Source organism: Thermobia domestica, chromosome 1 (assembly GCF_964235325.1).
Source record: "Thermobia domestica chromosome 1, izTheDome1.hap1.1, whole genome shotgun sequence".
In the NCBI taxonomy this organism is placed as follows: Eukaryota; Metazoa; Arthropoda; class Insecta; order Zygentoma; family Lepismatidae; genus Thermobia; species Thermobia domestica.
Window position 1 is genome coordinate 246,680,372 of NC_137454.1, and position 26,980 is coordinate 246,707,351.

The window sequence follows — 26,980 nt, forward strand, 5'->3', positions numbered from 1 at the left end:
AATTGCACTATAGATATGTGGACAGTCCTTTTTTTTTTTTTTTTTACCACGTAGTAGTGACGCAAATACACATTTTGGGTTACGAAATATTTGGATCTTTTTAGTCCAAGTCGATGAATTAAACCAAAATTATATTTTCGGAAGAAGTATTGAAAAATTTGTTGTGTCAAAGTTAACGTAATTTTGAGAGAATAATAAGTATCATCTGTACTTTCTATAGAAAAAATTCATCTTTTGTGTTTCTAATTTCTATTAGTGCTAGTGGTATAAAGTATATATTGCATAGAGAACGGATGCTGAGCTATGCCCCCTCTAACTTCTGATCGGAAATAACTAAAACGCTCAAATTTGTGTTTCTGAGCCTCACTAAAGTATCTGTTTTCATGTTGTCACTTTATATTGTTGTTGTTGCTCCAAAATTCAAAAAAAGAAGAAGAAGAAGAAAGAAAGAAAGAGAGAAAGAAAAAAAGAAAAGAAAGCAATACATATCAATCTCTAAAACAGATGTGACCATTACAACTTTTTGAAGCTCCAACGCTACATCAAGATTGTTGTGTTGTCTGCATTCCAGGGTCTGAAACCGCTACAAACAAAATCAAATTTTGCAAGTAATTACAAACAATCGTGAACTGAGTCTACTAAAAGGAGTGAAAACAGAAAAACACGACTCTCGTTTGTGATTGCATTCCTTTCTACACCCGGACTTTGTTTACAAGAATGTTTTTGTGTAATTTTACAGCTGCTAAGAAACGTGAAGCAGCAAGGAACCTGCAGCCACGTAAACACATGCCGGGATAGAAGTAAGTCGAAATACAAATTGAAATTTTCACCACTTGTGGAGGAAGCATATTTCTTGCTGGAATCAAAATATTGTTAGTATTCCACTGTGCCTTTTTGTTCCACATGGTTTAGAACTTTATATATATTTCTGGTTATTATCATTCACATAATCGACCGTCTTGCTCGATTTTTTTGCTTTCAGGTGGATTGACTCTATAGGGTTGAGGACTAAGCTTTCGAAAAATAAGGGGGAGAAGAACAATTGTTTAACTGAAAAATTAAAATGACTTCATTAAGTTATATTTTAGTTAATAAATGACTGGTAGATTGACTCTGTCCTAGCTATTGAAGTAGACAAAGTATCTTTCCCTCTCGAATCTCAAACTTTTTCAGACGCAGTCCGCTATATGGATCCGCAATTTTGAATTTTTAAATTTTAATGTCAAATTAGTAAGTTTGTAATCAACAAAGTCAAATGCACCAATGTACCAAGTCCAGTTCGCCAATTTTACTTTTTCCAAATTTTGTCCTCCATTTTTTTTATTTGATGTCAAATTGATAATTAACAAGATCAAAAGCCTCATTATAGCAATTTTTTGTCCATTTTTACTGATTTTGAATTATGACCACGTTTCAAGCATTTGATCCATAGTTTATCGATCTCTGTGCGTCGCCCTTTTGAACCGTCGGTCTCCTGGCTGTCGCTTTCTTTGTGCGTCGCCTTTTGACCCGTCGATCTCTTGGCTAACGCTCTCCTGATTGTCGCTCTTTTATCATCACTCTCTTTGCTGGCGCTCTACTGTCGGTACACCCATGTTTATTACAAAACTCGATCCTGACATTATTAACTATCTTCTCTTCAATATGTATGATGGTACTTGGAAAAGAATACCATATCAATATCACAAATGTAAACTATGCGAGACCGCGAGAAGTCTCGCGAGACTTCTCGCGCGAGACTTGCTGAAGTCTCGTCTCGCGTTCTCGTCTCGCAAAAGATATCAGGTCTCGTCTCGCGTTCTCGTCTCGCAAAATATTATAAGTCTCGTCTCGCGTTCTCGTCTCGTTTGCGAGACGAGACGAGACGAGACTTCTCGCGTTCTCGCGTCTCGCGCCCATGCCTAACTTAAACTGTTAAATGCACTCCTGCTTAAAATCAAAACAGTTAATAACTTACAATCTATCAATATTCTTCTATAGATTGGAATGTATAATTGAGTAAACAAAATTCGCGCAAACAAATTATCTTCCCATTCCTACACCTACGAATAGGTATGTCCAGCAAAAGGTTTTTTCGTCAAGTAATATGTGGTCAGCACATTGGCTACCATTGCTTCTCTTGCTAGGATCTAACAAGCTGAAGTTCGTTAATTTCCTAATTTTAGCTGCTTCCCAATTGCCTCTCATAATACGATATGTCAACACCTACGAATCTGTTCTCTGAGATCGAAACGTTGCTCAAGTTTTCAGCTAGATAATAGCCCATATTTTATGTAACACAATAATGTATGAATAGTTAGTTTTACATATTACTGCAACTGAGAATAAAGTTCTATGGTTCAAGAGAGAAAATTCTCTATTGAACCATACACAACACTGTTCTATTCGTATATTTCTCAGAAACTATAAAAGAAATGGGCATATAATTTTTAATAATTATTAAGCAAATACTTTGTTGATAACAACTAAATTAAGTTAAACAGACTGCTTTGTGTCTAGGCAGATTGAATGAAATTGATTGTTTCTAACAACTAACTTAAAGAAAAACTGATTGAGTTTCTGGGAATCAACTGGTTTAACATATTTTGTACAAATTAATTAATAAGTAGTAATATTAACGTATAGTTCATTATTTAACAAAAATATATTGCTATGATGTGAAATGAATAATCCTTGAATGTTAACTTGTTAACTGGTTGATTGTAAATTTTTCTGTTACAAATGAATCTAACAATTTTTTGCGAAATGTGATAAAGTCGAGTATGGGAAAGTACAGTAAATAATGAAGCATTGTCAATTTTTATACACAGTAAATGTATCACTTAGCTCCTTCCAGTTCCAGAAACTATGTTCTTATTAGGTTTTTTTAATTTTTATTTTGCCTCACTTATGTATTAATAAGAAATGATAATCACTCAGGTTAATCTAAAGGAAAGGCAAGGTCTTGTTATAGGATGGAAACGCTGCGTATTGTGGATTCACTCGAATACACAGTCCTCATTAGATGCTTTGCACAGGAAATGTGACGAAACGGAAAGCAAGATAGAAGAAGGGGGTGGGGTAAATAAGATCTTCAAGAGAAGAAGAAAAACTGAACAACGTTTAGCGTGTCTACTGAAGAAGTGGAGGGGAGGATTTGAGGCAGAAGGTTGGGCTGGACAAGGCTGAGAATAACATTGGTATAAAAGTGAAAGCCGGGGAACCGGGAGGTGTTATATTGTTATTTTGGTTTAGTACTTAGTAGGATTTTAACGTGTGTGCTTCGCCTGTGAATCATGCACTCCTGCAAGGCACGTGTATGTATTATTTATTATTTGTTTTCCTAATGGACTATAATTTGAATATGCTTAACAGTAATTAGTGTGCTTGTTCCGTTGATAGAAAGTGACACTTGTGTATAAATTTGTTACGTGTGTGATGTGTATTATCAAACAGGACTTGTTTATTACGATATTACTTCGTTAAGTGTACCATATCTGTTCGCCAAAGATAAATTTGAATAAGAAAAACTAATAAATTCAGAACATGGAATATAACCACATTAAATTTAATTTATATACATACTTACGAGGATTTTTTTTTTTTCAGAAATATATTGAAACTTTTTTTGAAATATTGAAATTTTTGAAAAATTTGAATAGGTCTATCTAGAAGTTTAAAGTTGAGATTAAAGTCTCTCTTGAGCATATTAGTTGTATAAGACAATCTAAAGACTAATGAGATCCGAATTAGATCGCATTTGCCGGGACTGAACTAAAAACCACACGAAGGCTAGAGAAAGCATATCAGCTTCTACCTGTTGGGTACTTGGGAACACCTAGTCGTGCATAAAACACTATCCTGTAGCATCAAGACGTAATTAATTAATACATAATGAGATAGATAAACATACTGAGTGTAAATGTGATGTACTATATTTATATCGGTATACGTATTTATGTGCAGTGAGCAGGAAAATTAGAAACTTTATACACAATTTCGTTTCACAAGAACTTCAGAGTGGCTTGGCCAACTCAAATACAGTTTGCTCTGATCATATTCTTTGAAATTACAGAGGTACAATCTTAGCTATTTTTAAGCAGTCGTCTTCATTTAAAAATTGTGGTGGACAATGTAGTGTTTGTGACTTTTCTCGGGGTTCTCCCATTTCTTACCAAATTTTCATTTCATCAATTCTTCTATCATCATTTCACTTGCCTTAATCATCGTCTCCTTTAGTCTAACAGGCATAATCTTGGAACATTAAATTGAAAGATTTCATTTCATTTTTCCATTTGAAAATTTCAATGAAATAATTTTAGAAATTGCTAATTACATTTACTGACGATTGAACATAGATATGGTTTACTTATTTAACAAGGGTCCTCTGAAGCTCAATCTCGGTTCGTTTTGTCTTGTCAATTATGGATTCTACTTTTATTGCATCTATAAATAACTTGAAGAAGCAACTACTTTTAATTTAGAAGTATGAATTTGTTCGTTAATTTACTTTAAATATTTCATTTAATTCCCCGTAAACGCATACAAAGTAGAGGTCCAATTCGGTGACACCACGAAGTCAAACAAAATAACCATTTAGTTATTCAGGTGCCTATAAGAATAATGTGTTTATTGATAAGTTATTTTTTTAAAGTATTAGGAAGGTATGTGTAGAAACCCGGACACAAGATCGTTGGGAACTGATGCACTCATCACACAATTTAACTTGCTTCTTTTGGCTAGTTTAAGTGAACTATAGTGGATTTGAGTTAATATTGTAGTAATCTTCTCACGATACGCATATATTTTTGGCGAATATGGTTCCGAAGTCAGTTTTCAATATCTTTTTTGTTAACAATGTTTAGAGTATATGCAACTTTAGAAGACAATTAAAGGGCGTCTAACAGTCATCAAGCTCGATCTACGGCTAGAAATAATACCATAGGGAGCCCATGTAGTAGCAATGAATCACTCAGTTCAATACATGCCATACTGCTGGCCTTTGTAATGAGCTCTAGCATCATAGAATTGATATGTAATTTTAATAGTTGTCGTGTTCCTGGGAAGTGTTACAAACCAAACAAGTATCTACGTATCGAAGAAAGAGGTTCATAAGAGAGGTTTCTGGAAGTCAAATAACATTAACGATACTGAATGATCATCTGGCATAACTACTTGAACAATCTGAGCAATGTGTTGCATTGATAATTTATATGGTATAGTAAAAAGTTCAAAATATGCAGTTCCATAATGCCATTCTAAACATACTAATGCGTAAGGAGTTCGTTTTGTGTGCCTCTTGTATAAATTGGCAAGTTATATTCATCATGATCTCTTTATATGACAATGACAAATAAAAAGAATTTTTGAATGTAATTTTTAAACAATCCCGAACGCAACGAAAAGTATAGCGAAATTGTTAGCATTCCCTTTCGGATATTTGTTAGTTTTATGTCGAATACTTCATCGTTGAATGGCCAATTGGCATATCTCAAAATATGCTATTTTGAGTTGAAACCGGTACACTATATGATTTTACGAAATCCAGCAATCGCTCCACTTTCTCATTAACTCTATATCTCAGAAATGAATCATCCGTCACCTACGATTCTTACAGATTCTCACAGTGATCAGTGGATCTCGTAAAATCAGATAAGATACCTGTGTTAACATTCAAATGCAGATTTTATGATACGTCTATTGGTTGTTCTAACAACAAATTGTACCCAGTTGATAAAAACAAAATCCCTGTATTTGAAAAATTAAAGATAAAAAGAATATTAATGTTAGTAATGTTTCAATTTCCGAAGTGCTTTATGATGGCTTCATAGTATGCACTTCTGGCGGAAGAAATCAAAATTTAAAAAATGAAATCTTAAAGCTTTACATCCCACCTTTATGCCGGCTAGGCGACGGTGATGGTGAAAATGCAGGAAATGGTGGAATGAAGAAAGTGGGAAGAAATGGGAGAAGCCACGCATACTCCGTTTGTCCACTACAAAGTTCACTTGGAGCGAGCTGGGATTGAACTTCTGGTTTAAGATTTAAGGGGATTATGGTTCGATAAGATCATATCCGCAGGTTTCCTCCCATTTTCTCCAATTTCCTTTTACATTCTCATTCCACCAGTTCTTTCATAGTAATTTGTTTCCATTAATAATCCGTCCTCTTTGGCCTACACAACATAAACGTTGGTTGCAGAATTTAAATATTTCATTCTTTATACGAAATTCTATGGTTGGCCAGACCGGTCTTAATTGTCTGATATTGAGGATAGCATATCGACTACCATTGCCGTGATCTCTGGTTTGTAAGAGCAAAGTTTGCTACATCGAAATATAAATATACCTTTAATTGTCGTACAGTGATGGCTTAATGCAAAAAAAAAAAAAAAAAAAAAAAAAAAAAAAAAAAAACACTATACTTTGTCAGGAATTGAACCAGGTCACGCACATTAATTATTTAAGACGTTTTGTTGCTTAGGTCTAAAAGTAGTATGTACACAAAAGAGTATTGTGTCAGCGTTAAGAAAGGACAAACAATAATAGAAACAATCTGTTAGTTAACACTACATAAATACATTTCAAATAAAAACTAGCAATTATTTGAAACGAATGACAGACTTTTTAGCGCCTAAAAAATCGTTTCTTTCTTCAATTTTCTTGAGAACTACGCATGAAAATTTAACCAAAAACAGGCACGTACACAGGAATTTATTTTGGGAGAAGTCCGAAGAAATTCTATACGAATATAAGTTATATTAACATTTGTAAAATCACCCATAAAATTAGACTAAATTTACAGAGAAAAATGGAGAGGGGGAGATCTGGACCCCCAGGACTCATCCCTGGATATACCCCTGCTCTAAGCAAGTTATTTCATTTAGATCCGTGTGATCTATTGAATCAAACATGTCAAGTCTTTGGACAATATTTTCCAGTAATTAATAGAATCTAAAATTTGCGAATCGACTATACTTTTAGACTGTACGTTATGTATTGTCATCGTTCTAATGTCACAATGAAGAACTTAAATAAGGTACCAATTTCATCCCAGTAAACGGTATGGTTCTTGTACATCATTAATATTTTTAGGTTTACAAAGAAATTTCATTTTCTTGATTCCCTGGAAAACTATCCATGAAGTTTCACACGCATATCATTTTCGTCAGCTTTGAGATCTATTGATTGGTATATGTCTTACTTTTAGACATTTTTTCCCGTTAAACGCTAATAATATTGTAGAATTAGAATGTAGAAATCTTCAGGGGAAAACTTAACCCCCTCCATGTGCCATGCAGACGCACATTATTTTCATTAAAATAACTGTATTTCTACATGAACAACACAACTGATCTATAAATATTTCTCATTTTCAATAATTCCACCACTATAAAGTAGTCTCATACTACAATAATTTATTTTATTTGTACTAATTTAAAACGGATGGGAATTTTAAACGGCAATTGAAATAATAATAATAATAATAATAATAATAATAATAATAATAATAATAATAATAATAATAATATACTATGGACTACTCGCTGAGCAAAGTTCCAGCCAGATTCGGTCAATAATCACCGAGAAATAAAGTACCACATATAATCCGAGCTGAACATGTACCTGGCAGAAATCAGCCTTTAAGTACAGCGATCTACATTCCTTCGACGATGCCAACATAATTTCGTTCAGGTCCGACAACTAGTTACCGAGAAATAAAGTACCATGTACAAGGCGTGCCTAGCTTAGCCTGTCCCTGGTTGAGCTAGCCACCAAATATAGCGTTCTTTATTTCTCTGATGATGGGCTACTTGCCTACCAAATTTCGTTCAGATTCGGCCAGTAGTTATCGAGGAATATAGTCTACACACATACACCTTTAGTGAAACTATAAGCTCCAATATGCTTACGCCGGAAGCTAATAATAGTCACTTACTTCATCAATAAACATGAAAGTTGAGACGTATTAAAGTCCCAACGAACCCACGCCGGTACCAGCAATATTTTCTCTGAAATCGAGACTGTCCTGATCGGTGCTAACTAGGCCAATTATTTTACACTTATCCACGAATATTTAAGTAGAAACTTAAGGGATAATGGAAATATTTACATTCCTATTGGATTTCAACGTAATTTGCCTTTCACGGGAAAATGTTTAGGTGTCTAAAATTCGTCGTGTAATTATCTCGCTAAGAGCCCAGGAATGCCCCACAGAAATCCAGCAGGAAGTAGTATTCCCGGGACATAAGAACACATCTTGCATTTCCACAGGATGTCCACGGAACTTCCACTACGTAAACTTGACATTCCGTGGAGATCTTGAAAGAGGCTGATGGATATCTCTTTGGTATATGAAAAAAGAAAAGATGGTTAGCACTGACGAATTTTTCACAAGTTATAAGAATCTGCCGATTTATTTTCGCTTGCTTCGCTTTAAAAGGCCAGAATAAAAATAAAATATTTTAGATTATCTTCATACTTATTCGGGGATCTTACAATGCTCCTTTTTTAATTTATAAATATAGTTATAACATTTATTTCCCCTCAACACGATTTAGATGTGGTGTGAAGGGATCTTATTTCTATTAGTGATCATGTGATCTTACGAATTTTCTTAAAATTATTTTTCCTACCACTATTATCATTTTCCCAATGATGTCATCATTAGCGACTATTTTGTGCTATTAATTTAGCGTAGAGGCAGAAAATCGGCGTAAGAAAAAGAGTTTCGCTTTTTGTACGCTCTTATTTTGCGATAACTTGTAATTTCAGTATTTATTTTCCTATATTATGATTTTAGTGTTCTCCAAAGCGCCATATTCGACTTTTAATCAACTTCCTGGTTCGAAGAAGACTTGAGCTTTTGTGTTTGTTTCTTTATTCAATACAAAAGCTATGCAGGACAGAACATACTATTAACGTGGTCTCCGAACTTCGACTGAAGCTTGAAACAATGAAATCTTTGAGTTTAACGTCTGACGATTATGTCCTTTAAGCTAAGGGAGACGATGATTAAAGCAAGTGAATGATGATGGAAGAATTGTGGAATGATAAAATGGAAGGAAACGGGAGGAGTACCCCGCGAAAACCCACTACAAACTTAATTGGACGGGTATAGAACCTGGGACCCCACGCTTAAGTGCTCTACCACTGAGCCACGGTGTCCCCAGGCTGAGGCTTGAATTCGGTACAATTGGTGGGTAAAAAACCAATACATGACAACTAAGTAACTAATTCTATGGCCTATGGAAACCGGGGCCTCAATGCGACGTTAAAGAGCTCTCCATTGACTTCTGTCCTTAGCCAACTGGATTCAGTTTCTACTTTGTATTCCTATTTATGCGAGATCAGTGTTAATATTGTCCTCCCATCTGCGTCTAGTTCTTCCTAATGGTCGTTTTCCGATTGGATTTCCAGTAAAAACATTTAAAACATTCCTAGTTTTTTTTTTCCATTGTGGCTACATGTCCTCCTGAGCCTCTTAGATTTGATGACCGTAATAATGTTTGGTAAACGGTGTAAATTATGCAAGACAACCTTTCACTTACAAAAGACGTAGATTACAAAAGCCCCCTACCGGCCCTGGCTAGAACGAAAATCGTAAGAATGTTTTAAAATACATTTTGGCAGTAAAATATTCAGTATAAAAATCTTGCATTAAAAGACTAGTATCTGAACACCTTTTTCTTTCTTTCAAATGTGTAGTATGTTGTCAAATAGGGAACTTTGCAAGTGTCCTTAAACATGCATACTGAAGACACTTTTGAGTCATTTAACTAGAAATGACGTAATAGTTGCTAAGTACAAATTTCAGCAATATTAGAAAACTTCATTGATATTAGTAAATACGCGTATTTCTTACATTACTCGATTCGTCGATTTCAGAAATCGATCTCAATCTCTCCGATGGAGAATATTTAGATGATTTATGCATACTTTGTTTGGGGATGGATAGCATAATGTATCAGACAAATATTCCCCACTAGACATTCACTGTAGTTGTCAACTAATCTTGGGCAAGGCTCTCTAAATAGTTTCGTTGGAGATAAGTTCTTGTTTCAATGAGAACTATACAGGGCAAGTTGATTTAATTTAGATTAAAATTACAAGTGTCTTTCTGAGGATAGGACACTGAATCACTAGGATAAAATATAAACTTAAACTTGTTAATCACAGGAAGCTTTGAAGACTAAGAATACTATGGAATTCTTGAGGGCAAATTAATGCACACCATCTTGACATACCCACTTTTTGAACAAGAATAAGTTTATTAAAAGCTTTTGAATTTCTTCTTCCTTTGGAATACGCATTCTAGTAATAGTCACTTACTTCATCAATAAACATGAAAGTTAAGACGTATTAAAGTCCCAACAAAGCCACGTCGGTACCAGCAATATTTTCTCTGAAATCGAGACTGTCCTGATCGGTGCTAACTAGGCCAATTATTTTACACTTATCCACGAATATTTCAGGTTTACAGTAGAAACTTAAGGGATAATGGAAATATCTACATTCCTATTGGATTTCAACCTAATTCGCCTTTCACGCAAAATGTTTATGTGTCTAAAATTCGTCGTGTAATTATCTCGCTAAGAGCCCAGGAATGCCCCACAGACATGAATTTGGATTAGACATGAATTAGACATGAATTTGGATTTAAACGACATTGAGACTCTCATTATTTATGTCATCGACTTCAAAAACTATAGATTATACACTTAACATCGGTCGTTTTCGATTATTTTTGTCATACTCCTCACCTTCATGTCTATGGGAAATGCATTTGGGCTTAAATGGTATTTGGAGTATCACTATTCATCTCAACGATAACGTAAACTATGGATTGGATAATAATATCGACCGTTTCCTATTACTTTTACATGTCACCCTTATCAACCTCTCTCCGACCATGTCGAAAATTTTTAAAAACTGAAATGGGTCAAGGTTTATTCATGCACCAAAAATCATCAAAATCAGCGTAGCGGGCTAGAGCAGTTACCAAGAAAACATACGAGGCCTGTCTAAAAAGTATCCGATCTTAATTTTTTCCACGCAAAGTAGTGATTCTCAGGCGGCGCCACCGTGCACGGTGGAAGGAGGAACCTTAATGCGCATGCTTGAATTTTTTCACCGCGTTCGCGTGTGCCAGTCGTGAGCTGGTGGTCGCGAAGTGAGGTGCTGTTGGTAGTGTTCTTCGAATTTAGTGTTTCTCGCAAGATGACTGAACGAATTGAGCAAAGATACTGCATCAAATTCTGTCAAAGGCTGGGTGATTCTCAAAGCCAAACAATTCGTAAGATTCAGCAGGTGTTTGGAGAAGATGCGATGGGTGTAACACAAATTAAACAATGGTTCAACCGATTCAAAGATGGCCGCACATCAGTCGAGAGTGAGCAGCGTAGCGGCAGGCCCCAAACTGCTCGAAATGCAGCTGTTGTTGAGCGGGTGCGAAATTTGGTGATGGCAGATCGCCGTTTGACAGTGCGGGAGATTGCAGAAGATGGAGTGAGTAAAGATTCTGCACATGCAATTTTGCGTGACGATTTGAACATGAAACGAGTGGCTGCTAAATTTGTACCCAAGTTGTTGTCTCAGGAACAAAACGACACCCGTTTTGACGTTGCACAGGACCTTCTGGACACCACCAACACTGATCCTGGGTATCTGAATTCCGTGATAACTGGAGATGAGTCATGGGTGTACGGGTACGACCCAGAAACAAAACAACAATCGTCTCAATGGAAGCATCCCGATTCTCCAAGGCCGAAGAAAGCGCGGTAGGTGCGGAGCAAAATCAAGGTGTTGCTGACTGTTTTCTTCGATGCCCGTGAAATTGTGCATCACGAGTACGCACCGGAAGGACAAACAGTGACAAAGGAGTACTATCAAGATGTTCCCAGGCGACTCCGTGACGCAGTCCGGCGCAAAAGACCAGACATGTGGACAGCGAAGAACTGGCACGTCCATCATGACAACGCCCCAGCACATTCATCCCAATTGATCCACACGTTCTTAGCCAAACATGGAATTACAACCGTTCGCCAACCTCCCTACTCTCCAGACCTGGCTCCTTGTGACTTCTGGTTGTTTCCAAAATTGAAGACGCCTCTGAAGGGATCCCGTTTTGAGAGTAGAGAAAACATAATGCGGAACACGACGACGGAGCTGAACAACATTCCAAAAGAAGACTTCCAGCGGTGTTTCCAGCAGTGGAAGGATCGGTGGGCTAAGTGTGTGGAAGCACAAGGGGCCTACTTTGAAGGGAATTAGGGTCCCAAATCTGTCAGGTATTCGCAACTATTTTTCTGGCCAAAGGTCGGATACTTTTTAGACAGCCCTCGTAGTTTTTTTTTTTTTTTTTTTGTTACATAGATCAAGTATTGAGGGCATTTTTCGTTGTCGTATATTTAGATGCGAAGAAAAATTTGAAGAACACACAGGGGTAAAAGTGGATCTGAAAAGGTATGGGGACACCGTCTCCCGTGCCTATCTTTGGAAATTGTAATTTTTTCGAAAGTAAAGGGACGCCGCAGACATTTTCTGGAAGTGAGCGGACGGCGTTCCCCTCTTTCTCCCTCACTTTTACCCTTGAGAACACAGACTAAGGTCCTAATCCCTACAGTCACAAATACAATATTAAAATATCGCTAACTCACATGATTCTAGCCAATTTCGGACTTGCTTATATGCGGCGCATTTATAAGTAGTTTTATGCATAAAAATAAATAACCGAACAACTTTGAGACTACCTGTGTGAGTGTACGCGTATATGGTATATAATAATGTTTGAGTGTTATAAATACTCTATTAATTGATTATTTTGTATTTACGTTCTTTCCCAGTAGCGATACAACTTAGGTATAGAGAACAAAAATTCCAGTTTAAATTGGAATTTAAACAACTACATAGGGATGCTCACAAGACGAGTCGAGACAGAATTTTCCTGGCGAAATTCGAGTCGAGACACAGCTCTTCCAATAGAGAAGAATACATTTTTCGAGTCGAGACAGCCTCAAATCGTGTCTCGTGCGCATCCCTACAACTACAGTGTGTTTGATGCTTTCTCATCGCGAATCTAGCCCATAACTTTGTTCACAAAAGGCTCACGTGTTAGCCACTAAACCAGCAAGATGATAGAAATACTGTATGTAGTTGTTATATAGAAACTCGTAATATTAAGATTCATATCTTTTCTCTGGTCTAGTGACTAACACCTATGTCTTTGAGATACAAGTTCTAGAATTCGATTCTCGGTTGAGAGCAAGGAACTCACTACAATGGTTTATATATCTTTCTTAAGATATAGATCGAGTTGCCAAAGAACGTATGTACAAATCAATCAATTAATGTGAGATTGCCAAAAGTATTTCGGAAGTGTCTTACACATCAGTCTCCCTCCCCTCGACAACTTTCGAGTATCCAAATTGTATAGATGAACTCCAGAGAACATTATACATTTAGGGTATTACATTCATCTTTTAGAGCTTTCTTTGCTTTCCGGAACAAAGTGATAAATCCACGTTTCATCGAGAAGAAAAGACAAACCCCTGGTCCTGGTTAGCGAAGTCCAACAATTTTCTTGAGCACTACAGTCTTTGTTGTTTTTAAATGGTGTCAGCGGATCCACCATACAGACAACTTTGACATGTGCAGTTGATCGTATATGATCGTTTCCACGGAGCTTATATTTAGTGAATGTCCTGTACTCTCTGGTGATCTTTGATGGATATCTGTTAATCTTTATTTATGAAGTTTTCAACTCTTGGGATCATAAATTCTGGTGTTCATTCGCTGGTGTTCACGGTTTATCACATCTGCTTTCATTCCTTATATTCGTGGGACGACCACATTTGCAGTATCTGTACCGTTTAGCAACAATACTATAGATTCCTCACCCATATTTCAAATGTTTATTTTCTCATGGATTTGTTTGGAAGCTTTCAATAATGCAGCAGAACCAAATTTGCCAATTCTTGCACCTTCATTCATTCCAACTTTGCAAATGAAAGAGTAATTACTGCATTGTAGTCATATTTTGGACTTAACATACATAAGGCTATACCTAATCAAGTAACATTAATTTGTCATTCTACATAGATGATTTCTACATGAATACTTTTTGAAAACTCTTGCATTTATGATTTTTTAAATAATAATCATACAAAAATAAAAGGCACGGGTTGTCATACTAAATTTTCTATCTCTAGGCTCAGAGAATAAAAAAGCTGTCTTTTATAGTAAAAGATCCTGAGAGGCGAAATTTAGCCGAATTCTGTATCACACACAAAATTTTCTCTACCACACTATGTACAGGTTCGTTGCATAAATAGTCAGGACCAATCTGTCAGCAAGAAATAGACGGAAATTATATATGTCCTTCGTTTGCACGTGCAAGATACAGTAAATCATGGTTACATGGCTTGCATCTTCGATAAACATTACCTGGTTGTGCACGAATTACATAGTTCCATTCTTGTATACGATCTATAGTTTCGTTCTGGCTGGAAATATACATACTGGGAATGAGTATGTAGCAGCATCTAGAAAACCTGTACGGAACATACGTACGAAGATAAACAGTATGTAAGTGTACTTTAGACTAACTTAGCTTCAATGCAATACAGAAATTCTGCAGTTCAACTTATTGCATTCACCAAACAATGTACGAATTTATGTAGTAAGATGAAGCGAAGATGGAAGCCGTCGTGGTTCTCCTTCCTTCATGTCAGAACTGTTTTCTTTTGATATATATATACTGTACATAAGACTCAGTGATAAACGTTCTCACATTTCTATTGTAGGTACATTTTATGTTCTCAATATATTAAACAAATCCATTATGAAGTACACTCCATATTACTGGGGCTAATACTTAATCTTAAAAAGACTTTGTATAGTTTGACATTTCACTGCATCTGGAAATAAAACGCCTTAATGAGCTTTCAAGATACAAGACTATATCTTATGTTTCGGCACTAGATCACCATCGAAAACGCGAGACTTTAACAGTGGGTACTTTATTTTCTGCCTTTCATTTGTTCATAATTGTCTCAAACTCTGGTAAAGGGCTCATAAATAATACATTTAGTTGTTTCATCGCAATCGTACACATATATTCTTTTTGATGTAATCCCTTGTTTTTCATTGAAATTCAAGACAAGTCTTTGGTTTCTATAATAATAATAATAATAATAATAATAATAATAATAATAATAATAATAATAATAATAATAATAATAATAAATAAAACTTATCAAACTAAGATTTGGTCATAATATGAGTCAGGAAATTAATGTTTGTGTAAAATTAAGTTACTGTGTACTTTTCATTAATAAATGAAGACTTATTTCATTGATTGCTTAACTTCAATTCTCCGTTTCTTCATGGCGCATTATTTGCAGTAAGAGCTTAATAAAAATGCTTGATAACAACACACTAAAATCTACTTACCACATTAGAAACAGTCAATAGACTGGCAAAGTTAGCAATTTTTCTTTTCTAATTGTCATTAGTTTTTCTATACTTTACTTTGCATTATCATACGTTTGTGATACAAAAGTAAACATTTGTGTATGAAAGTTGTCATTTTTAGTATCTGATATGTTATCATAAAATAGTAAAATATATATTTTTATAATTAATTTCTACTACTAAAGTATATAGGCAATTTTTGTTTGTGATTGAACGAAAATTTAATAAAAAAAAAAAAACATTAGTGAAAATTGGCGAAAGAAAAGTACATCTAGAAATACTGAAAAAGAGGCAAAGGAAATTGGATACGGCATTACTTGAAAAGAAATGGCTGTACTGTAATAGTTATGTGATAGATAATACAATTGAAGATAAGAGGAAAAGAGAATTCAGCAGAACATAGTTAATGGACAATATTAAAGAAAACGATATTTACGCCAAGACGAAAAGATTAATGGAGAATCCTGGTGCAAACAAGTTTCAAATTTGTACCAAGTTATTTGCTAGTAATGTTAAAAGTTTGGTGATGTTGATGATGGTGAAGATGATGATAGACAAGGTAAGGTATTATCGGAATTCCCTAATAAGGTTTAACATTTATCTTTATAAAATGCAAATAAACATACAACAAATGAATAATTTATTTTGGTTAATATTGTAACATATATGATATTTACAAAGAAATTTCTATTATGGAATCGTTTCATCAAGAACATTAGGTAGTAAAAATGTATTGAAATAGCCAACGAAGAGACTTCGGATTTGTTACATGATTATTGGTTATACAGAGGACTCAAGGTAATTTGAACTGGGGTAATTCGAACAAAAGTTTATTCTTCTTGAAAACTGTATTGAAAACATTGTTAAAAATTTGTAAATTTAAACTTTCGAACCTCCTATTTTGATAATTCCAAGTAATTACAAGAATTACTTGGACAGAGTACAAGAATTTTAAATCCCACACACATTGCAAACAGAAAAGTACAGTTTCAACTGGCTATCACTTATCCAGAGGTAGCTGTAGGAAAGAACAGCACAAAAACAGTCCGTCTGATGATGATAAATGTGAAGACGGAACAGACGATGAAGTGAAGAAAGAGTAAGTGCCATACTCATCTGAAGTTTCCGAAATTGTTGAAAGTCTAAAGTTTACTGAATATCAACAAAATGTTATTAATGATTTATTTCACTCATTAAGTGAAATTGAAGATTTTGTTGACCGTGAAAATAATCAAATCAAAGCAAACGAAGATAACGAATTCTTTAAACGATGACACCAAATTAATGTTACTACTCGTGTATGCGGTTCTGTGTGTTAATTCAATTATGTGGTAATATACTTAAATGTGTTTTCCCCATGGTACATGTGCCATAATTTATGTACAAATAAGGTATGTTTGTTTATTTGCGGTATTGAATCATGCAAATAATATGTTGCCTTAAAGGAAAGGTCTATTGTGCATTATATTTTTTTCACGTACAGTAAACTTAATCGCTTGATTTCAGGTTATTAAAAATGCATAATTTTGGATATTTCGAAGTTTAGATAATTTCTTTTCGTGTCGCCTTGGATTTTGAATTAACAAGAAGTCCACTGTTTATTATGCCTACATTTTATGTTGTTATATGCCAACAAGGTTTGAAGATAGTGAGAAAATGTTGTCACAATACAAACTAATATTATCTGATGGAAAGATGTCATTCATTCTTTTGTCATTTGTGCTGAGACATTTTGCGTGCTGCATATGAGCTAATATAAATATAAATCATGTGAAATATCTCAAGAGTATTTCTTTGCTGAAATTCAAAGAGTGACAACAAAATGTAAAATTTATTAGTTATTTGTAAAATAATGCGTCATATACTTACTTACTTGTATTACAAAATAGTTTACAACTTACGTACATGTTGAAATACAAACTCCAAAATATTCTACATTATTTTTGTTTTGTGTTAACTTTATTTGCGTTTTAAAAATAAATGCTAAATTGTATTAATAAGTTCAAAGGTTTTTATTTCGCCAATTTCTTATATTAATGCTGTTGTTATCCACAATCATAATCATCATGAGTAGTATTGTAAGACGAGAAGTACCTCTCTAAATCCGAAACGAGATTAGAAAAATGATAATCCTCGTGTCATTTCCGAGACGAGAAATCACGAATCTCGTGGGCAACACTAGTTCACCCAAATCTCAGATCTCAAACTCTGTTTTAGTGTTACACGATTCATAGTATATATAACATAAGTGGATAAAATGATTCTACAAACAAATGAAAAGCACTTATTACCACTCAAAGTTACCAAAATCAAGTTACCCGTGACGCGAAAGAATTCTTGTATTTCTATATGAAATTAAGTAAAAATAAAAAGACATAAAATGTTTATATAAATTCATAAAACGAGACAAGAAAAGCTTCTTTCTACATAGCATACAGACGTCCACGGAATGTCCGAGACAGCCCGCAATGGGCAACGGGACATCCCGGGATAATCGGAATTTGCTCCCGGGACATTCACAGGGCCTCCGCTGAATATCCAAATGTCCGCTAATATCCCGAAGAATAGGATATTCAACGGGACCTTAAAGGGATGTCTACTGGTAAATCGTGGGATAATGTGGGCCTAGGTATATACCTAGGATCTCCTGTCCAATCCGGGACGTCCCGTGGATATCCTAGTGGAAATTCTTTAGGACGTCCCATGCAGGACATCCATAGGATGTCTGCTCATTGTCCAGATAATTCCGGGAACTATATGGGATAATTGGGATCAAAATGGAACGTCCCAGGGGCGTCGTGTGCTATGTGGGTTGAGGGTTGAAATGAGGTGAGAAACAATTCCTCGAGAATCAAGATAAGACAAGACTTCTACAAAATTTACGAGACAAGACGAGACAAGGAAATTTTATTTCTCGTCTCCTCTCGTCTTGTAGGTAACAATAAAATTGTTCTGCCGCTACTGATAAATCACTTCCAGCAAATTAGGAGCTTTTATGTATTATAATTCTCCGCTAATCTTTTAGGTTTGTCATAAGAATTTTTGCTCAATTTAATTACTCATTACCTATCATCTTTTGTGTATCCTCTCTGTATTATGTTCTACCATACATCCTATAACATTCCCGTTAACGGCAATATTTTTTTCCTTATTCCCGTTAACGGCAAATCTCTAATAAATTTCATAGTGTCTTCTTAAATACAATACTGCTTTTCCTGTTTCTAAACTTCACAAACAATTTTCCCATTAATTTAAATCCCTCAATCACCAACAGATTGATAGAAATGTAAATAATCAGTTAAGAAAAGATAATGAGTGAAAGAAGGGCAAAAATTTTTAAGTAACACTATTTGCAAACCTAATGATATAGGTCTAATTTGAATATAACGATTTACTTTCCTTTCCATCAAGTGCATGCTGTTAATGTACGGACATTCTTGTTATTAACTGATGCAAAGATTTATCTGATATACATATAGGACAAAAGACATCGATAACTTTTCTATGAAATATATCTGGTATTGTAGAATAAATATGTTCATAATTGTGGACTGGGTACGATAATGGTCTTGTAAACAATAATTTAAAAATAAGAAACAGGTTAAAAGTTCCCCATTCTCATCTGAAAATTATTTTACAGAGCAAAACTATTAGGCGATTAGTACAACGAAATTCTCGATTTGTATCCTGCACTGCAAATTTGTATTAGAAATTCAGGTCCGTTTCTTAATTTTTTATGTATTTATTTTGTTTTATTTAGAACTGCGGATGTTGATTAGATGACTATGGCACCGAGGTCCACAATTTCTTTCTCTTTTTCTCTTTATTATTTCACTTTTCCCTATTTTTACAACATTACTGTTCAAATGTATCTTTTCTCTCTTTGTTGGAATAGTAAGGAGAAAGCATCAAATAAAAGTTTCTTAGATAGGTTATCCTCTCTGTTTCTCTCTCTATGGCCTCTAAAAGCAGGAGGTTCAATGCTGTGTTCACAAATTCTCTCAATTGATGCGTTCACAAATTTCAGTCTTTAGCCAATTAAATCCCACTTCAACTTTGTATTCATATTTCAGCGAGATCCATCTTAATATTGTCCTTCTATCTGCGCCTAGATCTTCCTAATGGTTGTTTTCCGATTGATCTTCCAGTTAAGACTTTGAAAGCGTTCCTAATTTCTTCCATTCTGGCTACATGATCTGCCCACTTGAGCCTCTTAGACTTGAGAATCCTAACAATGTTTTGTAAATGGTATAAACTATGCAATTCCTCGGTATGAAGTTTCCGCCCTTTCCTCATTTCCATTCCTCCTAGTCAGTATATTAAGTAAACAGGTTATCTTCTTCGTATATATAAATTAATTAAGAAAACATACTTATATTTATAAACTAAATAATACAGAACATCCTTCCAAATATACAACAGGTATTTAAAAAATATGTACCTAGGCCTAGGTAATTCTTTAATTATAAATGGAAAATCGAAATGTTTCAGTTTATGTCTTACGATTATGCCTGTAGGCTAAAAAAGGGACAGATGATTAATGAAAGTGCATGATTATGAAATAATTTGTACAAAGAGAATGTGGAACGAAGCGTGCGAGTTCTGAGAAAAGCCAAAGAACTAATGATGTCCACCGTAATCTCACATGGTCTAGTATCGATACAGGGGCCCTTTAAGGTATAGGTGTACTCTACTAATGAGCCAACGTACCCCATTCTTTAAGTATAGTTAATATCGTTATATCACAAACCAATACTCGACTTGATTTATGTAGTATTTTCATTTAAACATGCATACGTGCTATTTATTGCTTTTCTTTCTTTAACAATTTGAAAACGCAAAGCTATTGTCCATTTATAAATTTGAAATAATAATAACAATTGCAATAGATTAACACTCTACTTGCTTAAAATCGCGTTATGAAAGATATTCACGCATGACTATTGGTAAATATTAAAAAAAAAAGACAAATGAAAATCTATTCTCCCACTTTGAATCCATTTTCCATATTTGAGGAATACAGTTAGCTATAAGATATAACACAAGTTACGTAAATAACTATAAATTATGGTAGAGTGAAATAAAGATAATAGGGTAAAAATCCAGATAACCCAGAGCATTGTGATTTTTAGAATTAATTACTAAAGACATTTCCTAAAGTACGATGCAGCACCAAAATGATTAATAAGATAAACAAGAATTAATAGAGATAAGTTTATTTTAGTTCAATTATTAATTTGTTTCGACCAAACTGACTGTATCAAATTGATTATTCTCGCGTACCCACAACTGAGATCTGAATCCGAGACGATATGGCATTTTATTCATGTTTTCTTGCTTGGACGATGCTTTTTATCCATATTTTCTTGTAACGTGTCTTTCACTTGAGAAATATTAAGTATGTTATATCAGGGAAACAAATAAGTTTGTTTCACATTTTAAAATTACGACGAACTTACAAAGTATAGAGAAATGAAACTAGAAGAAGAACTAGATTTTATCATTTTTAGTTTTACTAGAGACATAAGGACGGAGATACGAACTATTTCTTGGAACACCAAACCCTATAAAAAAAATATCCTATCTGTCACTGATTTTGCTGTTGAGAGTAAAACATAGAAACTAGTAGTATCTCCATCACTTTTGCTCTATGTGAATCAATATTGAACCGGAATTGGCAGATTTACACGATTTTAATAAAATAATAAAAACGAAGATAGAACCTATTCTTAGGTTGCTGAATAGCTTATAGGAAACAGTTTATCGGTATTCCTTATCGTTTATACTTTGATATCTGTCGATGGCCGAACGGATATAACTATTCTATAAAACTTCCTATATTTAAGCGTAGCACACTTTGGAAACCTAAACTATGCACAACCATGTCTGAAATAATCTACGCAGTCAATCATGCCTTAATTCCTGTATTCTCACCAATAGTTTGGATTGTGTGAATGTTAACTTCTTTGTTAGTTTAGACAGCCGTTATTCTACAAGTGTTGAATCACCACACCTAAAGCTGTAAACACAATTATTTATCAAGCAATAATGTCCTTCAAGTTTCTCAATCACAACATTTCTATGCATAACGTAAAATGATTAACTCATTTTGCTTTATGTTGCTATACGTAAAGGCTACGAAGGAAGACGGGTCCTACTGCTCAATCGCATTTTACCTATTCCCATTTCGCTTAATAGTTTAGGAGTCACTGATTTCTCGAAAATAAGAATTTCTTTCATTTTAGGCGAGATGCAAATTCCCTTAGTTCATAATCTCATCTAGCCTAAAACATGACGAGGAAATATCAGTATTAATGAGGAAATTTATATGCTAGATTATTACGAGCCTGACGTACTAAACATAATACAAATTTTATCATTATTCTTTTGCTTGTTTTTCGTAAGTGAAAGGATATAATGAAATGCAACTTACCACAATCATAGATAATATTATAATGTTATTCTGTAACAGGAAATATGAACCTGAAGAATTTTCAGTGTTGCCATCCGTAGAAATCACAGTGTTGTCAGAAAAACATTTCTCACGAAATTTAAGTTAAGGTAGCGACTAGAATAACGAACTCAACTACATTTGATTACATATTATGTTGTTTTGGTGTACTGAGAACTACTTTTTAAATAACATTATTATTTAATTTTAATAACTGTATCTTAAAACTATTTTGTATATTACAAACTAAATACAACTCCCACTACGTGATTTTAATAAGTGAGGAGGTCACTTGTAATACTTATTTTATAAGATCTTTACAGACAAATTTATATGATAATTTGTATGGTTACTCATGAAACGTTTAAGGATATATGTTATGTACGTTTTGAATAATGAAACTCATTTCAAACTGAAAATTTGCTTGAAGCTCAAGTAGGGTACAGAAGGGTTACAACAATGAACGTGTTTAATCTGACAAAAAGAAAAAAAAGGAATTCTGTTATATTCATGATTTAATGTATGCTTAAACATATTTTTTTTTCATTGGTCCTGTCTTTTTATCAAATTTCAGATTAAGTTTCTAGTGCAATCTATAGTGGATTCTATGTGCATAACTTAAGTTCTTGCTATGATCAGTTGAAATTTCTTGAGCGGTGCCTACGTTTTGTTCCTTGTTTATCCAAAGAAGTTACAGTTCCTAAGAACCAGTAAACTTTTACTTTGACATGAATTAAAAAGCATGACGACTTTTACATTAGCCTAATAGCAAAGCAACCTTGAACTGCCATTCGGGAATTTTTACGATTCATGCTTACACGGTCAAGGTACGTTATGTATCATGGTTTGACGAATTAAAACATACAAAAATAACATCACAGAGTATGTATTCTGAAACAAGTATGCGAACATTATTATTATTATTATTATTATTATTATTATTATTATTATTATTATTATTATTATTATTATTATTATTATTATTATTAACTCCTTCCTCGTCTGAGTGCATATAGTAATACATGGGCCATCCAAGTATACTACAGTTTTTCTGTGTTTCTTTCGTTTATTCTGAGGTTTGTAGAAAGTTCTTTACAACTTTGTGTACGTCCAATATTTCGCTCTTCTGTATCTTCTTCTCTTAAATTTATTTCAAGTGCCACTTTTAGAATCATGTGAACCCCTCCTGTATCCATTATTACAGCAGTTTTTTTTTATTATTTTCACGTTTTCGATCTTCCATTGTTCTCATAGGTTTTGGAATATTTGTTCTTATTTCTCAATTTTTCTTCTCAATTTTTCTCAAGTAGTTTCTAGAGTATTGTGGTGTTCGATATTGAGATGTCTATTAGAAGTACTTCTTGTCTTTATTTGCTTATCACTATGATATCCAGCCTGTAATGATGAACTTCTTTATCAGTTAGAGTTGTGTGTACCAGCAAAATTTGAGTTTGTTTCTAGTGCGGTTCCTGCTTGATATTCGTAAACCGTTACATCTTTTGATATCATTTTCTGTTTCATTGCTATTTCCTGATATATGATATGTGCCACTTTGTCGTTTCTCTCTAGGATCCAGCTTGTATCATAATTGTGCATCCACTTACGATATGTTATGTTGTTTGTGGATACATATGACATCTTCTGAATTTGTCATCTTGTGTTTTGATGTTTAGAATGGTGCATTTTCTCTAGTGTTTGGTACTTATTGCATACTATTGTCCTGGTTACATGAGAAACCTTTTGTCTGTGGGCATAAGCCTCTCATTTCATCCATTGAAATGTTGTTTTGTGTTATGATTTTTCTTATACTTACTAAAAAGCTTAGAAATAATGTTCAATTTACATTGTATTCCAACACAGAAAGTCATTTGTCTTCCACCCAGCAGATTGTATTACTGAAAAATAGAAATATGAATATAGAATCATCCATTTACTGCAAAGTAAGAGCTATTTAACTATCCTTATTTATCCTGCTTAAGAGTAATGCTCCAGCTTGTCATTGCAAAAGTTGATTAGAATCTAGAATTACTCCACATCTCATTTGACTTAACTTAAAATTTTAGAGAATCTTTACTTATTTACTTTTGGAATTACGCTATTTATTTAAATGATATTAAAGTGTGTAAGTATCTAAATAAAACTGTTTTATTTAGACACTTATACACTTCTCAAAGAAACTATGCTTTAAAACGTTCTGAGCATAAGTAATTATCTGATCTATTGTCTTGCTTCTAAATTTAAGTTGTGGCCCCTTTTTTTTATTTCTATAACACTTCTCAATCCTTTGAGATGTTGAACCTGTATATTATTACCGTCTTTGTATTTTAGAGCATAGAGATATTTCATAAAGTGTTATTTATATATGAACTTATTTATGAAAATGAAATGAAATATTTAATGATATAATGTCTCACGGATATTCTCTTGAGGATAAAGGAGTCGGATGGCTAATGAAATAATGAAATTGGACGAATATGACAGATTTGTGGAATGAGAATGTGGGAGGAAACAGGAGAACCTCGAGAAAACCCACGGACATGATATTAACCATCACAAACCCTTATAGCCTGAGATCGAACCAAGTGTCTCTTGCACCAGAGCTGAGCGCTTTGTCATTGAGCCACACTACTCCCATGAAGTTTTTTAATGTTATTTATTACGTTATTTATAAAATGTCAATTATTTCTCCATTTCAATTGCGCATACAGGAACGCAAATTGAAGTTTCTTAGGTTGTCTAAAAAGCAGTGACCCTTCTTCGTACGACATGGCGTTAGTCTTTCGAATTTCAAGGCCGTAGCGGATCAAGCTTAACATCATTCAACAACTGACAGCTGGAGCTATTAGATGTGGAACAAGATTTTTAATTCTTATATCAGACGTAAAGTATTGAGAGGTCAAAACGAGTGAACGTTCCGTAAAATTACGTCACATTTTACTTTTTTTTTTTTTTTTTTTTTGTAAAGGCGCAAATGCAGCACAGGCCTATGAAGAAAACTGTGCTTTTTATGTACAAGATACGTTATCAAAAGCAGCAGTGAAAAGATGGTTCAGTAGCTTCCGTTCTGAAAATTGCGTTGTTGAAAATACTCTTCGTAATGGACGATCAATTACAGCAAAAGCGGGTGATATTCTCGCAAAAGTAAAGCAAAACTTGCATTGTAAGCAGTCGTGAAATTGACAATGATCTACACATCCATCACCAAACAGTGTTAAACTATTTGGAGAAAGTTAGGTGCAAAAAAGAAACTCGAAATTTGGGTGAGACATGATCTAACTCGAAAATTAGTGATGAGCAAATGCAAGACCAAGACCAAGACCAAGATCCGGATGGTCTTGATCTTGGTCTTGGTCTAGCATGCAAGAGTCTTTCAAGTCTTGCTTTTAAGAAATCTTATACTTTTCATAGGTAAATTTTACTCTGGATATAAGGGATAATAAATTTTACAATACACCAATAGTAACGGAAATACAATGTATGTTCCTAAATGTAATATAGTTTATTCTCGTGTAAGTATGATGATAGTGTACAACATACGCAATGGCCTTTATTTATTTATTTATTTATTTACTAGCAGCGTTCACCCCGCTTCGCTGCGGTCACCCCAGAACGCAATAAACTTTGTTACTTAGATAATTTTTACTTTTTCGCTTTCAAGTGATATGATAAAAACCATAGAAGATTGCAGTAAATGTTAACATTATATCGCCTGTCATTTATGTTAACCCGCCGAGTGACACGGTCATGCGGGTTGCATATAAATACGTTTATTTTTACCTATGATGAACTAACAAAGGATTTGTACGTTATGGACACTTGAATGGTCAATTATCTCAAGACACTGGTAATTAAAAATTAAAGTGATATGATAAAAACCATCTAGGGTCCAAATCCTAATAACCCCCCAAAAATGAAAAAAATTGGTTCAGCCGTATTAGCGTGATGAGGGAACAAAGGATTTGTGCGTTCTCTTTTATATATAAGATTTTTCAATGGGTGCCCACGCTTCACTACGTATAAGATAAATCACAAAGTTTCGTAATCTTTTCCTGTTTTAACAGATCCAATACTCCACTGGTTCCCAAACTGGAGAGGATACCCGTGAGACGCATGAAAGAAAATCAAGACGGCACAGATTACTGAAATAGTACGATGAATTGCAAAATTATTGTTACACTCTAAAGGTGTCAGACTTTTTCTTTTCAACCCTAATTAGCTAATCTTTGTACTGAATAAACTTCCAATTAAATATTGAGATTTGGTTTTACTGATCTCAATATGTACTCTATGGGGCAGAAACATGGACATTACGCAAAAGTGATTGAATACATTGGAGGCTTTCGAAACGAGGGCGTGTAGAAAAAAAAGGAGGGAATTAACTGGGTGAAAGGAAAACGAATGAGGTGTTAGAAATAGTAACAGTAGGGGAGAAAAGAAGAACTTTAGATGTAATTAAGAGGAGGAAGAGGAACTGGTTGGGATATTGGTTGAAGAGGAACTGTAATATGAGGGAGATGCTAGAGGGTATTGTGGAAGGAAAGAGAGGGAGAGGATGAAGGAGACTGTAGTTGAAGGAAGGTATTAAAACAGGAAGTTGTTACTTCAAGACGGAGAGACTAGAAGAGGACCACCATACATCCAAGCTTCTCAGTTGCAGCAAGTAACCTGCCAATAATGGTTGAGTTGAGTTGATTTTAGTTTAGCGTCCCTTTCAGCAGCGAGGCTATATGAGACGTGGACCTACTGATTAACGTGGAATCCGAACCACATGAGCTCCCGCCGGGAACCAATAATGGTAGAAAAGCTATGAGGACGATCGTGATATGTTCAGCAATATTGACCAAAAGAGAGAGAGAGAGAGAGAGAGAGAGAGAGAGAGAGAGAGAGAGAGAGAAATTAAAATAATAATGATTAGAATCAAACCTCTTAATACTTTAGAATAATTTGAGTATAAACTGAAAACGACTCAACTGCGTATGTCTTTTGTAAACTCAATTTATATAAATAATTTTGTCCTATATTAGAAATACAAAATAACGGCATCAAACTATAAGTTATTTGAAATAACTGTACAAAA

At 34.3% G+C, this 26,980-nt stretch overlaps 1 protein-coding gene across 2 annotated transcripts in view; it reads left to right on the forward strand.

Moving 5' to 3' along the window:
- The first annotated feature begins 3,122 nt into the window (after positions 1 to 3,122).
- LOC145694951 (uncharacterized) overlaps positions 3,123 to 26,980 on the forward strand; it is a 136,117-nt gene continuing 112,259 nt past the window's right edge. Inside the window, exon 1 of one of the 2 annotated variants that reach the window (XM_081771763.1) lies at positions 3,123 to 3,296. In XM_081771763.1, the coding sequence (XP_081627889.1) occupies positions 3,276 to 3,296 (21 nt within the window). In that variant the 5' untranslated portion in view covers positions 3,123 to 3,275. The remainder of the gene's footprint in view (positions 3,297 to 26,980) is intronic. The other variant, XM_081771754.1, reaches the window with a different exon arrangement.